Source organism: Corvus cornix, chromosome 26 (assembly GCF_000738735.6).
Source record: "Corvus cornix cornix isolate S_Up_H32 chromosome 26, ASM73873v5, whole genome shotgun sequence".
Taxonomy (NCBI): Eukaryota; Metazoa; Chordata; class Aves; order Passeriformes; family Corvidae; genus Corvus; species Corvus cornix.
In genome coordinates this window covers 5122409-5139652 of record NC_046354.1, presented here as the reverse complement: position 1 = coordinate 5139652, position 17244 = coordinate 5122409, and the positions used below count along the sequence as shown (strand labels likewise).

Genomic DNA, 17244 nt, shown 5'->3' with positions numbered 1-17244 from the left:
AAGGTGCTCATACAGGGCTCAGCCCAGCAGTGCCAGTGGCTGCAAGCACGACGTGCTCTAGGTTACTGGTTTATTGAGCTCATACAGGGCACGGCTTGAACCCGTGGGATACGGGCAGTTGGACCTTCTCCTCTTGGGGAGGGGCTGGCAGGAGGGGAGGGGGCAGGAGGAGGGCAGTTTGTGTTTGCTGTGTCCTCTGTGAGCCATCATGGCCAGCCTCTGTGGTTTCAGGTAAGACCTTCCTGGCACAACACCATCTCCAGAGCAGCAGCCCCACGGAGCCCGACCAGGCAGCCGGGACAGGAGGGTGCTGCTGTCCTCACTGACCTTTGGGCAGAGGCAAGAGGGTCACCAGTGTAGCCACGGGGACTGGGATTTCAAGCCCCACCTGCCCAGTGCTGGGTTTGAAGCCCACAGCACAGCCCCCTGATCTGTCTCTTCTGCTTGCTCCATGTCCAGACATGAGTACTAATGGCAAAACAACGTTTGGTCTTGGGAGGAGGTGGTGAAACGATCGCTACAGCTCCCCAGTGGCACTTAGCATGGGGTGCCCAGGGCCAGGAGGGGTGGGGGAGTCTCCCGGGGCTTGTCGAAGAAGATGGAGGAGGACATCTCCGTTTTGAGCTTGCTGTCGGCGCTGCCCTCGCTGGAGGTGGTGTCGGGGCCGCAGCCCTCACAGCAGCAGCAGCAGCAGTCCATGAAGGCTGGCCCAGGGGACGACAGAGGCACAGGAGCAGAACAGGCGTCACGGAGCACTTGAAGAACAGGAAGAACTGGTTGATGAGGTTGAGCAGATCCAAGGTCTGCTTAGACATGTCAGGGGACATGTAGGCCACCACGATGTTGCAGACGTTCTCGGGGGTGGTGCAGAGCCCGTAGATGACGGTCAGCGCGATGATGGTGCAGTTCAGGTGGCTCTCGCACTGGCCGTGCTTGGTGCCCCGGCACTCGCTCTTCTTCTCGGTGCCGCGGATGCGCCGCGTCACCAGCTGGCAGCTGACGGTGAAGAGGATGGGCAGGCAGAAGTAGCAGCCGAAATACCACCACATGCGAGCATTCTGGTAGGTGAGCACCAGGGAGTAGATGGACTCGGGCAGGTTGGACGAGGGCTTCATGGTGCAAAACTCCGTCACCCCACCGGACACGGGCGACGTGTCCTGTGCCAGCTGCCAGAGCAGGATCTCTGGCACCGACAGAGTCATGGAGCCCACCCAGATGACGGCCAGCTTGGCGATGATGGACTGGCACTGCTCGATGGGCCGCGTGCTGGCCTGGGGGCTGGTGGCTGCGTGGAACCTGTCGATGCCCAGGGCACAGAGGCTGAAGGTGGTAACTCCCAGTGACGATACCTGGTGAGGGAGGAGGAAGAACAGGTGGGCCCTGCTGCAGGGACATCACAGGGGGCTGGGCTCTACCAGGCTTGGGGCAAACCCCTGGCTACCTAAGATCACAACCTCTCCTTCAAAGCTTGTAGGGAGGTCACAGCCTGTGGCTGCATCCCAGGGTTTAGAGCCACTTTTCTGTGACTCCTGAAAGGTTTTGAAAAATGTCCCCCGACCCTCAGTCCCTGCCCAGCTCCCTTTTCTGAGGAAGGGAGAAGTTTAGCTGGATGTCTGTCTGTCCATCCAGCTAAGGTGGGAACAGCAGGATTGTCTTTCAGGCTCTTCCTCTATTCTGGATGGCTCTTGCAGAGGAGAAGCAGGGGCCATCACACCCACCAGCACCTTCCCAGGGTTCCCAAGGCCTGCCTGGACAGGCCAAGTGAGTTGAAGGCACTCTTGTCCCAAATCAGCTTGGGGCAATTTCCGCTGCATTGAGAATAGCAAGAAAAACATCCCCTCTGCCAAAGGAGGAGGCCAAAGGAGGGACAGGAATCGCTGTGGCTCTGGGAGGGCTGGCCAGGCACTGGTCAGCATTCCCAGTCCCAGCCCCAGAGCTGGGAGCCAAGTCCCACAGCCCTTGGCCAAAATGATGGCAGAGTCACATGCTGGTGCCCCCAGTGCTGTGGCCATTCCTGGCTCACGAAGCCATCAAACATCACCCTGTGCTGAAAGACCTTCCCAGCTCTCAGGAAACTTCCCAGGGCTCCACGTGGTGCGTGGGGAACAGCCTGGAACACTGCCCCCCCGGTCCCCCAGCCATTTCCTTGGCCCTGGGCTGGTCACTCCAGCAGCTGATGACCAGAGCAGTGCCAGCCCTCAGCAGCACCATCGCTTATGCCCAGCAGCATCGCCCCAGACACAGAATCAGGACACCGGCCCAGCACCAGAATTCTGCACCCAGCACCACCTCCCAGCGTGTCCCAGCTCCTCTGCCCAAAGCCCAGAGCCAGCCTGGGCACCCAGCACCCTGCTCTGCCCCACAGCCAGCACCCAGCACACTGGACCTGTTCCCTGGCTGGCACCTGCAGCCCTCGGCACTGCTGTGCTGCTGCCTCCTCCCCCTACAGCCTTCACAGGGTGTCTCTCTGGGCACCCTTGGTCCTGCAGAACACCCATCTCCAGTGCCCTGGCAGGGATGTAGCTGGTGGCATCAGTCAGCCCAGCACATCCCTGCACAGGGCCTGTCCCCAAGCAGCCCCTGTAACCAGCTTTGCTCCCAAAACCTGGCTCTGTGCCAGAGCACTGAGCAGCTCCAGAGGATAGATCTGCTTCTCACTGCATCCATCCAGTGGCTCGAGCCACTCACAGTCCCACCAGACACGAACCCTTGGTTCCCCTCTCATCGCTGACCCTCTGCTGGGGATTTGGCTCTGGCCTGGCTGTGGCTCCCAGCCAGGCTCCCTGCAGCTGGGTCCCAGGTGAAGCCCTGGAGCCTCTCTCTGCCCATGCCTTGGGGGGCAGGAGGGCAGTGTAGGGCTGGGTGCTGGGGGGCAGAGCAAGGGTAGCCCCACACCGGGACTGTGCTTCCCGTCTGTGGCACGCTCGTCCTTCTGCAGCACCAACATCCCACCGACCCTGTTCCCTCCTGACTCCTCTGGGACCGAGCTGTCCCAGGGCGCCCTGGTGCTGCTGAATCCCTGCACCTGGTGCTGCCACCCTCAGGGTTCTCTCACGGGGACAGGGAGCCCATGAGCAGCAGATCTTCCTCAAGACAGGGTCTGTTTTGGGGACATCTTCCCTTCCCTTCCCCTTCCCTTCCCTTCCCTTCCCTTCCCTTCCCTTCCCTTCCCTTCCCTTCCCTTCCCTTCCTTCCTTCCCTTCCCTTCCCTTCCCTTCCTTCCTTCCCTTCCCTTCCCTTCCCTTCCCTTCCCTTCCCTTCCCTTCCCTTCCCTTCCCTTCCCTTCCCTTCCCTTTCCCTTCCTTCCCTTCCCTTCCCTTCCCTTCCCTTCCTCCTTCCCTTCCCTTCCCTTCCCTTCCCTTCCCTTCCCTTCCCTTCCCTTCCCTTCCCTTCCCTTCCCTTCCCTTCCCTTCCCTTCCCTTCCCTTCCCTTCCCTTCCCTTCCCTTCCCTTCCCTTCCCTTCCCTTCCCTTCCCTTCCCTTCTCTTCCCTTCTCTTCCCTTCTCTTCCCCTTCCCTCCCTGGGACACTGAGCCAGCTTGGGCAAATTCCTGCCCCTCTCTGAATCCACCCAGATGCAGCGTTGGAGGCCTGAGGTGGAGGCCAGGGATGGGGTAAACTCTCCATTTAGTGAGAGGATGGGGTGGGACACCCGTGGAAAGGAGCAGCTCTTGCCTCCTGGGCAGGGACACAGGGGAGCAGGGGGGCTGCAGGGGGGCTGCAGGGCTCCCCCAGCAAACACCACATCCCCGTGCTGGGCTGGGCTGGGCTGCTTTGGGGCTGTGCTCAGTGGGACACCCCGGTCCACCACCCTGCACCCAGAGGACCCAGGCATTGCTGGGGCTTCTAGGGCTGTGCACAGGTGGGGACCCCGTGAGCAGCCAGGGACCCCTGCACAGCTGCAGACCCTGCACAGGGGCACCGGGGCATGCACAGGTGATGTTCTGGGGCACGCACAGGTGATGTTCTGGTGCCAGCAGGGCACACAGCAGCCGGGACCCCTGAACACTGGCGTGGGTGCTCAGGGGGAGGGGCAGGTTCTGAACCCCGTCTGGTCTGACCAAGCCTGAGAGGGTCTTCAGCGACCTGGCACTGTCTCTAAGCTCTTCCACCCTTTGATAGACGGGGTGCTGACCTCAGAGAACAGCCAGGCTTGGTCTGTCTGTCCCACCAGGGCACGGAGGGGCACAGCTGGACCCCAAGGTTCCCCTGAGGATGGGAGATGAGCACAGCAAGGGTTGGTTTCCAGCACCAGAGCAGCATCAGGCCAAATCCTGCCATCTGGGGCATTTTTGCTCGTTCTGCCATCCCCTGTCACCACAGTCCCTCTGGCCTTCTCAGTGGGTACCTGGCTCTCCCCGAGTGTGGCCAACCTGTCACACGTGGGGTTTGAGGACAAACACAGATTTCAGGTTTCCACACCTAATTCCTGGGCTGGTCCCATTCCAGTGCTGACCAGCACTGTCCACCTGCAGCCCCCTGCCCCTGGACCATCCTCAGCAGCCCCCAGTGGCCAGTTTCTGGGCCAGCACACTGCAGGGCTGAGCCCCCAGGCTTTGGGGCATCAGGCTGGGACAGGAACAGACAAATGGAGGGAGTCCCTGTGCGGGCTGGAGGAGGGTCTAATGGCTTTTCCCAGCCCTGGCAGCATCAGTGGTGGGTGCCGAGCCTGAGCAATGGCCTGGGACCAAGGGAAGATCACTATGGGGACTGTCCCTCGACTCCTTGCTGTGCCCCCCAGTCGGGTGTCTGGCCACCAGGCCACCAGCAGCAGGGACTGCCCCGGAGCAAGAGGGCAGAGAGGAGTTGAGTTCTTGATCCCTGCAGGGACCTGTGCAGCCCCTTACCTCCATGAAGGGCACGATGCGACAGGACATGTCCCCCAGCAGCCTCTTCTTGGTGATCTCGTTGAAGATGACCACAGGCAGGCAGAAGAAGAGGATGAGGAAGTCCCAGAAAGCCAGACTGGCCAGGATGGAGTTCCAGGCACTCTTCATGTAGTAGTTGTGCCACACGATGCACATCACGGACAGGTTCCCGATGATCCCCACCGTGAAGACGATGAGGGACAGGAACATGACAGCGTAGGCGCTGTAGGAGCTCTCTGTCACCGGGTACAGCGGGTTGTGGATTTGCAGCCGCTTGTCAGACACCGTGGTGAGGTTGGCTCGGGGCTCTGACCTGTCCCTGTCCGTGGGGACCCCCGGCTGCTGCTCCGACGGGTCCGTGCTGGATGGCAGCAGGGCCCTGGTGGGGTGCAGGCTGGCGGAGTTGAGGGGCCGCGGGAACTCCACGCGCACCCCCGGCACGTACTGCTGCACCGACTTGGAGTCCTCCTCCGTGCCCCGGCGCAGCCGCTCCTTCATCCCCTGCACCTCCGGGATGTCCCGGGCAGCCGTGGGCAGCGTCCTGCCCCTGTCCGCACCCTGGCCGTGGGGAGTGCTGCCGGTGCCTCGCATCCCCGCGGCCCCCGGGGCCAGCAGCAGCAGCAGCAGGAAGAAGCGGTGGCGAAGGCATTGTGCCCCCGCGATGGTCCCCGCACCCTCCGGGAGCGCGTGCGGCGGAGGCGGCGCAGCCCCCGGGGCTGCTCGGGAGCTGTGTGCGGGCGCAGCCGCTCGGTCCGGCTCCGGCCGCGGCTCTGGGCGCTCGGGGAGCGCTGGGCAGGATAAAGCGGTGGCGGGAGGGGAGCCGAGCCCTCTGCTGGTCACCCACCGCCCAGAAGATGGGACAGCGGCCAGACTGGGCAGGTCCACATCCCCCAACGCCCACCCCAGCATTTCCCTCAACATCCCCCAACACCCCCCCAACATCCCCCAGCATTGCCCAAACATCCTCAAAGCTCTCCCCAGCATCCTCGCAAATCCCCCAGTATCCCCAAACATTCCCCAATATCCCCCCAGCATCCCAAAAAAATCCTCCAACATCCCCAAACGTCCCTTCAGCATCCTCCCCCCAGAATACCCCACCACCCTTCGACATCCCCCAGCATTCCCCAAGTTTCTCCAATATTCCCCAACAGCCTCAAGCATCCCCCAACAGCCCCTGAGACCAGGCCAGGGGTGAGGGATGCCCACAGCCTGGCACTGGCCATGGCCTGCTGAGCTCAGCTTTTCCCATGGCAGGTGTTCCACTCTCTCCCTGGAGCAGGCGGCACTCAGGAGCCTGAGGGCCGGCACTGGACACGATGTGGCACATCCCCTGCACACTCAGCCTGGGCTCAGGACACCCTCAAATGGCCAAACCACCTCCCTGGGGATGGGGGGCTGGCAGGGCTGCCCTTGGCAGGAGGAAGGACGAGTGACTCCAGGTGATGCTTCTGGCGGCAGCGCGGGGTCAGATCTGCTGGCCTGGTTCTCCCAGGGTTTGCTGCTGCTTTTCCTCCTGACTCGCCCTCGGGACAGCGGGTTTGAACAGAACTGGGGTGCCTGACCCCTGTATCTGTGACTCCTCCCCAGACCCATAAGCTCTCTCCCTCACCCATCATCTCTCCGTCTCCCGCTCCTATCCCCTTATCCACCTCCTCTCCTCTGTCCTCGTCTCCTGCTCCCCTACCTGTTATCCCTCCCTGCGCTGTCACCCCTTTTTTCTCTGCCTGTGGGACTGGAGGGCCCAGGGGATCCCTCTGGGGACTCGCCCCGTGGCATGCAGACAGCCTGTGGGGGTGGATGTCTGCCAGGCTTGGAGCTGCAGAGCTGCCCCACGCCAGGGGAGCTCCAGGAGTGTGTCCCTGTCCTGCCCAGGGCAGTGGCAAGGGCCAGGACACCTCAACCCTGGCAGCCAGCAAACCCCAGCTCCTCCCCACCTGGGGCTGCCCCTGCCTGAGCCAGAAGGGACAATGGGCTGGCATCCCAGAGCACTGGGGGACAGGGGCCTCCTGCTGTGTCCCTGGGAACTGCGACAGACAATGCCACTGAAGCCAGAGCAGGGAATCTGAGTCCTGGGACTCAGAGGGTGCTCCTTCCAGGGGAGTGGGTGGCTCCAGATGGCAGGACATCACTGACAGGGCTTTTGTGGAGGGATGTGGGACGTTGCTGACAGGTGCTTTGGTGGTGGGATGCCTCCTGCTCTACTGCAGTCACGTCGTGCTCAGCTGGCACTTGGTGCTTGGCCACTGCAGCTGGGCTGGCAGAAGCTCTGGCAGGGGCAGAAGGAGTGAGTGTCTGCTCCCAGATCAATGGGCTCAGTGAAGCACAAGCCCTTCACCACCCCTGCGCTGGAGCCGTCCCTCGGTGTGGGACAGCGCGGGTCAGCCGCGGCCACAGAGCTCGGAGGCACCGCGGCAGCCCCGGCCATGCCCAGCTGTGCCCAGCTGTGCCCAGCTGCTCTCCCTCCCCACACTGCTTCTGCAGCCAGGTGCTGCTCCCTGACTCTCAGTAACATTTGGACTTTGGAGCATCATTTGGAAACTTTCCATGAGAAGAGGAGGGTTTTAGCTCTCGCTGGGCTCCATGGGAGCAGACGGTGGCAATGCTCGAGGTCTGGCCCGGGTGGGGGAGGCACTGCTGCCTCCAAGGGATCCCTGGCCTGATGCTGGACGAGCCTGACTGCAACAGAGGAAGGACAGCTCAGCTTGAGCTCACTGCCAGCCCAAGGATCTCACAGGACTCCTGTGTACTTCAGGTGCTCTGGCTGCAAGGACTGCAGGGCATCTGTAAAAGTTCACGTGACAACCTCAAGGTTCATGACTGCTCCGGCCTTGGTCCACTGCCCCATACCTAAAATGAGCCAAGGATCTTCCCTAGTGGAGAACAAATGCCCAAAAGAGCTGAACTGTGCCCAGTTTGAACAGGGCACAGTGCTGTGCCCAGGTGTGGGGGTGCCAGGAGAGGCAGGGCAGGGGCAGCTTGGCCAGCCAAGCACAAAGTCAGGTTCACTGAAAGATGAATAACTTGAACTTGCTCCTCAGCAAACCCCCAGTGCTGGCCCCAGCTCCCTCTGCAAAGGTCAGGCAGGAGAGGGGGTGGCATCAGTCCCCATATTCGGCTCAGGGAGTGATGACACTGCACCTTGGCGAGGCTTGGGCAAAAAACACACTGTGCCAGGAGCCAGGATGGGCAGCTTGGCAGCCCCCAACATCCCCTGGACATCCTCCAACATCCCCCAGCATCTCCCACCTTTCCCCCAAAATCTCCAGCAACACCCTAACATCCCCAGCATCCACCTAACACGTCCCAGCATCCCACAGCATCCTCCAGCATCCTTCCAACACGCCCCAGACTGCTGAGCAAGGGATGAGCAGAGGCCAGGCAAGGCCTGGGGCAGGAGAGCAGCAGGCTGAGGTCTTCCCTCAGTGCCCACATCAGCTCGGAGGAGGGAGCCCTTGGAGCGCAGCTGTGGCAGGTGCTGCAGCCAGGTGTTCTGCAAGGAGCCGCAGCTATTTTTAGTTTCATTTCGTGGTCGTTGCACAAAGGCCAGGCGTTGTCATGGAGCTGCCTGAAGACAACAGCAGAGTTCACTGGGGCAAGGTGACACTTCAGTGGCACAGGAGCGACCTTGGGCTGGCTCTGTAACCCACGGAATCACTGCCTCTTCGAGATTCTCCTCTTCCTTCCCTCCCTCTTTCCAGAAGCTCCCAGCCAGTGAGGCTCCCTGGCTGTCACCAAACCGGGGGCCAGACAGCAGCCCTGGACACTGTTTGGGAAGGGCACATTTATCTTCTCCAGCCCGAATTCACAGCGGGGTGAGGCTGTTTCCGGGGAGATGAGTGTGTGTTTTGCAGATGTCTCCTGGGAGGTGCCTCCTCAGAGCCCAAGTATTCCACTGTGACCCAGGAGAGGTTTCTTCCTACATCCCCCCTTCCAGATATTTCACTCAACCCTCTGTGTTTTGGACAAGCCTGCATAAAAATCATACACTACCTCCATCCATCCCCCAGTCCGTGGCCCACAGGTACATCCCCTCAGGAACACATCCCAAACACTCTGACAGAACAGGGACACAAGGTCAGGAGCGTTCCTGAGCCTGCACTGCACCACACCAACTGTCTGCCCCACTCTGAGGCTTTTTAAAGCTGTTCCTCTGGGGCAGGGCAGCTCTGCTGTAGCCAAGGGCAGATACAAAACCACCTGGCAATGGCTCACCCCATCCCCCATGTCCATGTACCCCCACAGCTCCCCAGGTGCTGGGGGTGGTGGAACAGGGACACGTGTGATCCCACTGGTGGGCTCTTTCTCCCTGCCTGGAGGGGATAGCGAGGGTGCCAGCACCAAAACACCAGGGGGAGGGGGTGGGCACAGCTGGGACCCCCGGTCTCTCTGATGAGTTTCTCAGACTCCCTCCTTGCCTCTGTGTTCTCCTGCTCCAGCATCTCCCTCGTGGAGGATCCCAGTGGGGTGAGCTGTGCCTGGTCCCTCTGCCACTGCTCACTGACTTGGGGATTTCTGGGGGGAAGGAGAATTTCTCCATGCCACTTGTTCCAGTCCAAGCCCAGAAGAGTGGCTGAGATGGAGAAAGTCTGGGCAGCAATAAGGCAGCAGTGCCTGCAAGAGTGATGCTTGTGCTGAGATGGCCAGTGGGGTGGGCTGGAGGGATGGCCAGTGGGGTGGACTGTGGGGATGGCCAGTGGGGTGGGCTGTGGAGATGGAGAGTGGGGTGGGCTGTGGGGATGGACAGTGGGGTGGGCTGTGGGGATGGACAGTGGGGTGGGTCACCTGAAGGCACATGGGGCTGCCTGTGTGCAGGAGGAGGAGCATCTTTGCCAGGAGGTGCCTTTGCCAGTGATGCTGAGCTGTTTGCCTTAGGCTGGGAGGGCAGCAGGGTGGCAGGGACAAGCCACCCTGTCCCCCACGGCGTGCAGCACCCCGACACCCTGGCACTGAGGCTCTTGTCCATGACCTCAGGCTCCTCTTTGCATGGCCATCATACAGAGCATCCTCACACCGAGCTCTGGGGATGTCAGAGCTGTCCAGCTCCTCTGCTCTTGGCAGAAGCACGTCCCTTATCAGACCCTGACAGCGAGAGCAGGCCCAGCGTAGCTCAGCTCCCCAGAGCCCTGCAGGGCTCAGACCCTTTCACCCCTGCTCTGTTAACGAAAACGTCTTTTTTTCTTAAATCAGAATCCATGTCAGAACCCTGTGAGGCTTCAGCTGGCCTTCTGGAGAGCTTTGGTGAGCTGCCAGGGCTGCCACGAGCTGTCTCTGACAGCACACAGCAGACCTGTCCCGGTAGCCTTGCAGAGGTGGCGGGGGACACTGCTCGAGACCCTCTCCACCCCCTGCTACTGCGTGAGCCCCTCACCCCATGGCACCTCTCCTGCTGGAGAGAGTCAGGGCACGTGAGGCCCAAATACCCCGTGGGAGGAGGAAAAGTTCCCTTTTGTTTCCACCAAACAGTCCGGCCTCGGGAACAAAGCAATAACCAGGCTGGTACACGCCTGTTTGCCCGGGAAAGGAGGGACAGGGCAGGGAGGGGACACGGTAAACACAGACGGCTGGTGCTGGAGGGCAGCACCACCGAGGAGATCCCCAGGGCTGCTGTCCCCCCTGGTCCCGAGGGACAATACTCCCCAGTGATTTTCTAGCCCTGCCACAGGGGGCTGAGGCCAGCCCAGTGTGTGTGCCAGCCCCCGTGTTAGAGGTGCACAAAGCTGAGCCTGCCCCACTCAGCCTGGGGGTTCCCCTCAGCGTCCCCGTGGCACCGATCTCGCACCCTGCCGGGCTCCTCCGGGCGGTGGCGATGGAACATGAGAGGGGACCACAGGGGCTTCCTGCAGAGGCAAGGACGGACTCAGAGGAACTCGTCCACTCCAGTCCCAGGCTCTGTCATTGCTCCCTGCGGGGATGGTGTGCAATGGAAGTTGGGGCTTTGGGGAGTGAAGCACCCTCAGTGTTTGACCTGCACACCACGGTGCCAACCAGGAGCCAGGACAGGCTCTGGAGCTGCAGTTTCTCCTGCCCTGCTCCCTGGAGGTAATGAAAAGCTGCTCCCATCCGACCATGCCCCAGTGCACTGAGCTCACTGCTGCCAGCGCTGCTGGAGTGAACTTGCAGCCCGTGGCCTCCGTGGTCTCCTGTGGGATCCCAGCTCTGCTCCCATGAGCAGGTTCCCCAGGAGCCACGGGTGTAAGGCACGACAGGAACACTCAAACCCAGTCCACAGCGGTAGAACCAAAAGCACAGTGGGATTGTCCTTGAGCCACAGCAGGAGGTGAGTTGCCGGGGCTGCCTCCAGGGAACAACCCAGGGACATCCAGGCACTCCGTGGGTCGGTATCACGGGTGTGCAGGGGAGCGTTCCCAGCTCTGTGAGCAGGGGCTGCTCTTTTGGCTCGTTGGGGTGGTCACGTAGGGCTCCAAGAGGAACTGAGAACCCACAGCAAGGCCAGCTTAGGGCACAGGCAGTATTTTCCTGTGGAATTAAACAAGGAATGGTCTGGAAACAGCAAAAGGCCATTGGGACAGGCCCTGAGCTCTCCCCTTTGGTGGGTCCCCCTTGGTGATTTACCTCCAAGTTCCCTGTAAATGCCAGGGAAAAGTCACAAATGCAAAAATGGGACTTGGAGCAAAAGCTCTCCTAAGTTAAGTGTAGAAAACAAACCATCCTCAAGTCCACTACCTTTCCTCTGGGATGAGTATTTGGTTTCTCCATTTGTCTCCATTCAGTCCCTCTGGCTCTAGCAAGAAATCCTTCATCCTGCTGTGGGTAAACCTCATGTTCCCTTGCTGCTGTGTCCCCCCCCCTCTGGCCATCACACACTGTGCCCAGGGGCTCCAGCACTTTGTGGAGCTTGGGTTTGGCTCACAGCTGCACGGGGGTGCAGCAGCAGCTCCCCTAAGCCCTGGAGCCACCCTGGTGAAGGTGATACGCTCCCTCTGTTTCTAGCACACTCTCAGGGTGCTTTGGCATCCCTGGCTGCTCTCAGTGAACCCCAGCACCTCCTGCAGCCACGGGGGTCCAAGCCCAGCTGGCCATAGTGCACACTGAGGCTCCAGAGAAACACCAGAGGGGTCTGGGGGAGCTCTGAGAGCAGAGAGTCTGTGCTGGGTGACTCGTGCTGGGGCTGCCATTCAGCTGGGGGTGGCAGACTGGGTGACCTGTGGCTGCTGGCCAAGGCACTGGCTGGGGAAGCACCTGTGGAAAGCAACCTGCACACAGAGCTGTGGAGCCCTGAGCCAGGCACAGAGCTGGTGCCTGGCCATGCTCTGCCCCAGGTGTTCCAGGGCTCTGAGCAAAAGTCAAGGTGATTTGTGCTTCCCAGGAATACTGCCGTTTGTGTTTGTGCTTCCTCAGAACGCTGCGAGGAGGGAGGTGCTGTGTGGGCAGACTGTGCTTTGTGTGCTTCTCAGGGCCACGGACACACCCCAAAGGCTGCGGGGCTTCAAGGCTGGCAGCGGGTGGACCAGTGCCACCCCCTCCTGTGGGATCTGTGCCCAGCGCAGAGCCAGGCGGGCTGGGAGCTTTGGGAGAGGCTGCGGTGCATCCAGAGCTCCGTGTGTGCCGTCAGCCCTGCCTGCACGGGCTGTCAGACCCTTGGGGGTGGTGAGCACAGGTCTCCCAGCTGCAGGGGTTCTATTCAGAGACCTCCAACCCATATTCTTTGTCTCCTGAGTGGCCTCTTCCGGCTGCCCCACTTCTTGCCCTCAAACAGACAGTTCACCCACTCCATCCTGACCGGATACTGCCCATCCTGCACCCACGGGCAGCACCTGACCACTGCGGTCAGAGTCTGATGCTGTGATGTGCTGAGTGAGCCCAGAAATGTGTCTGTCCATCATCTGCCAGCAGACTCCACAGAGCCTGTGCCACAGCTCAGCCCCTCCTGTGGGGCCGGGTCAGCACCAGGGGCTGGGGCAGGGGGGACTGGGGGCCTCTGATGCCCAGCGGTGGCTGGGACCAGAGTCCCTGCCGTCCCTGGGGGAGCTCTGGGGGGTCCTGCTGGTTTAGCACCGAGCTGGCAGTGCGAGGGTGTGGGGGCAGGACGCTGTCCCCTGGCTGCCCGCAGCTCAGGCTGTCCCACCGCACCAGGGGGAGCAGGGCACCGCAGTGACATTTGTCAGCTGCCGTGGGCTCCCCAGCCCAGCTGGGGACAAAGGTCACTGTGCAGAAATTTCAGCTGCTTGCGGATGGAAAATTCCCTGCTTTGCACACATGCAAATGAGAGCTGGGAATCCTGTGCCCACGCCCCTGCCACTGCACTCCCTTCTCCACGCCCCAGCCAGGCTGGGGGTTTCCATACTGTCCCCACTAAGGTCACCATCACATATCTTGGCCCCTCAAAACCTGTCTTTCCTCCTGGAGATGTCCTGGTCACAGGGCATGGCTGTGTCCCCAGGGCAGCTCTCACTGCCCACAGCCTGTCTATGCACCTGGGGTGGGCTGTGCCCCTGCCCTGCCATACAGACTGCGGTTCCACTGGACCCTTGCTCTGGAGCCAGAGAAGCCTTTGCTGAAGCCACATACAGCCAGGGCCATACTGAGGGCCCAGGGACCAGGGGTGTCCCACGGAGCAGGTCCCATCCCCACTGCTGTGCACAAGCGGGGAAAAAGGATATGCCAGGGTCCTTGGAGGTAGGAGGTCGTGGGAGGAGACAGGCATCCATCCGTGCTCTGCCCTGTAAGTTTGGTACCTGTGCCCACTGCAGGGCACTGCAGTGCTGGCGCTGTGCTGATGCTGCGTGGACTGGGGGACAGGAGCCCCCAAGGGCGCAGAGCTGCACCCCATCAGCATCGTGTGCTCTGAGGATACCTACAGAGCAGGCTCAGGGAAGGGCAGAGGACAGAACAGGAATCTCCTAAGCCTTTACCTTAGAAGTCCTGTTTCCCACAGTGCTGCCTGGGATGTTGAAGGGTGATGCAGGAAGGGAAAAACCTCCCTACCAAGATGATTACCTTGCAGACTCTCAGCACCTTGGGATACCCACTTTGCAGCCACGAGGACACGTCCACGGGTGGGCAGGATGTGCTCACCTGTGTCAGAACTGCTCTACCTCAACACCCGCAGTATCAGCAAGGCCAGTCACAAGCACAGAGGTGCAAGTGGGATTCCTGAGGCTGCTAGCACCATCCACCACCCATCCCAGGCTCCAAGCCCTGCCACCTGCAGGACACAGCTACGGCTGTGGCAGCAGAAGAGCAAGAGGGAGAGGATGGAGAAATCTCCAGGCTCCCTGTGCAGTCTTCCCCAGTCTCCAGTGACTCTGTCCTACGCAGCGAATTGCTCAGCACTGACCCTCTGACCCACACGGCCTTCAGCCAGCGACCCGCAGAGGCCTGGAACTCCTCAGTGCCACAGTAAGGCAGGGCCAGCAGCTTGCTCTAGGCTCAGGTGAGAGGCTCCAGCTTAGGGCCAAAGCCAGCGGCCCTGAGTCACCAGGTGACGACATCCTGCTGGTATCTCTCAGGTGTGGCAGCACCACGGGTGATGTGAGGCAAGGCAGCAACTGCAGCTTGGTGCTGATAGCGCTCGTGACTGTAGGTGGGGGATGTCTCTCTGCTATTCACAGCTTTGGGCAATTGCTGAGGAGCTGGTGAGACAGTTCACTTGGCTGGCAGATGTCCAATGCCTGCCAGGATTTGGGCTCTTCTTCCCTGGGAGAAGCTATTGAGCTCCAAGGAAGCCACCTCACCCCTCTGTCCCTGTCCCTGACAGCGCAGCCATGGGCATGGGCCGCTGCCCACATGTCCTGACCATCACACTGGGACCTTTCCTGCCCGCTCCACAGAGTCAGATGCAGCACCTGGGAACAAAGCCAGGGCCCCACATCCTCTTCTGTGATAGGACCTAACTTGTGATAGGACCTAACTTGTGATAGGACCTGAGGGAATGGCATGAAGGTGTGCCAGGGGAGGGTTAGGCTGGATACCAGGAAAGGTTCTTCCCCCAGAGGGTGCTGGGCACTGCCCAGGCTCCCCAGGGAATGAATGGGCATGGCCCCAGGGCTGCCAGAGCTCCAGGAGTGTTTGGACACCGCTCCCAGGGGTGCACAGGGTGGGATGGTTGGGGTGTCTGTGCAGGGCCAGGGGTTGGACTGGATGATCCCTGTGGGTCCCTTCCAACACAGGAGATTCCATGATCTCTGATTGTGTAATGGAGCAGGGGTCCAGGGCTGGCTGCAACCCCAGCACACTCCTGGGGACTATTTGTATTCGGGGCAGATGGTCCCTTGGTCCTACCAGGCTGTCTTAACTCCTAATCGTGGTCATGCAGGGGACCATGTCCTGCCCAGTCTGGCAGGTCTCTCTCTCTCCTGTCTGGGATGCTCAGAATACTAAAAAATTTCTCTGCTCTCTCTCTGTAGGAGCAATCCTGGGGCTGCCAGCAGGGAGCAAGGCCAGAGGGGGCAGCAGGAGGGTAGGATCCAAGTGGCAATACTCCATGAGCATCACGCGACAAAGCTCTGGAGGATTTCCAGCACCTCAGGACCTGCCATCCCATTGTCTGTGGGGTGCTGAGTGAGCCCCAAAGAAGGGCTGGGAGAGCAGAGGGCCAGTGCTGAGCAGAGCCAGTGGGGCACAGCCAGGGTGCTCCTGCCCTGTGTGTCTGTGCTCTGGCGAACTCGTGGCTGTGGACACAGGAAACCCATGAAATGGAATATCTGGGCCATCTCCCCACTCCCAGTGTGCAGCAGGCTGGCAGATAAGACACCACAGGCAGGTATTTCAGTTAGTGCCGTGTCAGGTGCCGGGACCGGGGAGAGGACGGGCTGCCAGGCAGGTGGCAGTGCTGCCAGGCGGTGCAAGGACGCTGCTGCCAGCCCAGAGTGCCAGCCCACTGCTGTAGCGCGAGGTGATGCCAGCAGATACCCCATGTCTTCCTCCTTTCCCAACGCTTTGACAGATTGCAGTCAAAAAAGACACCCAGAATGAGAATGAACAGCTAAAAAGCAGTAGCTCTGCCTGAGTCTTGTGGAAGGTGAAGAGAGCAATGTTTGGAGGTGAAAGATCCCGCATAACTGCTGATGCACCCAAAACCTGCCCCAAAACTGTTTTGTCACTGCCAGTTGAGAGAACCCCATGCAGAGGAGACCTGACGTGGCAGCCCTGTCCTATGTCTCAGCCTGAAGGCCCAGCCATGCCCCTTGTGCAAACACCTCAGGGTGGGGGCGGCTGTGAGGGTGACAGAGACCAGCAAGAAGAGTGAGAGACTGAGTCAGTTCCATTTAAAATAGAAATCCCGTCAACAAGGTCTGGCCCTGAGTTTTGGTACGTGCTTGGAAGGAAGTCATTGCTCCTCCTGCACTCCTGCTCCGATCTTCACCAGCCTAATTTGATCAATGCCATGGCCCCAGTTAGGAGGTCACCAGTTCACTGGGGACAATACCTGCTTTCAGGTAGAGTTTCAGACACAAACAGTCCCTGGAACTTGAGGAAAGGTCTGCAATTTCTGCTGTCCCACATGGTTTTTAGCCTACAGTGTCACTCTTCCCATCTCATCTCCTCTGCCACTGGCAGAGACACCTCTGGTCTCTCATCCATGTTCAGGTTTGGGACCCATCTTTGGGCATCTCTTCCTCCAAGCTTTGTTGAAATGGACTGATTTGCTGAAATGACTTTTCTCTTTTCCCTATCACCATTTTCTCACTCTTCTTCTCGTCCAGTATTTGCAGATGCTGAGGTTTTCTAACCTCAGCCTGAAAGATGGAAGGACCCTTCTAATCCCACTGGTCTTTTCCCACTCAGTGACTGAGAAGTGACAAGGAGCATTAACTGCTGGTGCCATCACTCAGTGTTCCTGCGGTTTCCTTGGAGTCTGCTTTGGAGGGGTGCTGAGCCTGGGATATCCTGACAGGATCATGCTGATGGGTCGCTGCAGAGGGAGCAGGTCTCCTCCCACAGGAGCAAGGAGCCCTGCAAGATGCATCTACTGTAGCTCCAAATCTCCCATGATGGTACCCACACTCCTCCCTCCCCTTTTCCCTGATTCCAAACACCTTTCTGACCTTGACTGACCGAGTTCTGCCAACCTGCTCTGCCAGGAGGAGGGGCTGAGCCCTCCCGGGTGGCTGGGCAGGCGTAGGCAGTATCTGCAAACCCTGAGTCAGGCTGCAGGAATGCAGTCGGGATGGGGTGGCAGGGAAGGACAACTAAAGGACAACAACACGACCCACGGTGCAGGGGATCTCCGAGTCTGTGGGTGATGTCTTTCCCTGCAGGTGGCATGGCCACAAGCCCTCATGCCCACACCTGCACCTTGCTGTGAGCACACGCCCCATCTCTGCTGGGGTAGCGGCATCCCCTGAGCTGCCCCTTTCCCAGGCAGCCAGAGTTCCCTGCGCTGGGCTGACACCACAGGGATCTTCTCCTGGGTGA

At 60.4% G+C, this 17244-nt stretch overlaps 1 protein-coding gene across 1 annotated transcript; it reads right to left on the bottom strand.

The window, feature by feature from the left end:
* Nucleotides 1–56: 56 nt before the first annotated feature.
* Nucleotides 57–5650, bottom strand: GPR37L1 (G protein-coupled receptor 37 like 1). The gene is given in 4 exon segments (XM_010404635.2): nt 57–704; nt 707–1349; nt 4846–5494; nt 5496–5650. Coding segments are annotated over 4 exon segments (1479 nt in total). The 5' UTR covers nt 5516–5650; the 3' UTR covers nt 57–537.
* Nucleotides 5651–17244: the final 11594 nt, after the last annotated feature.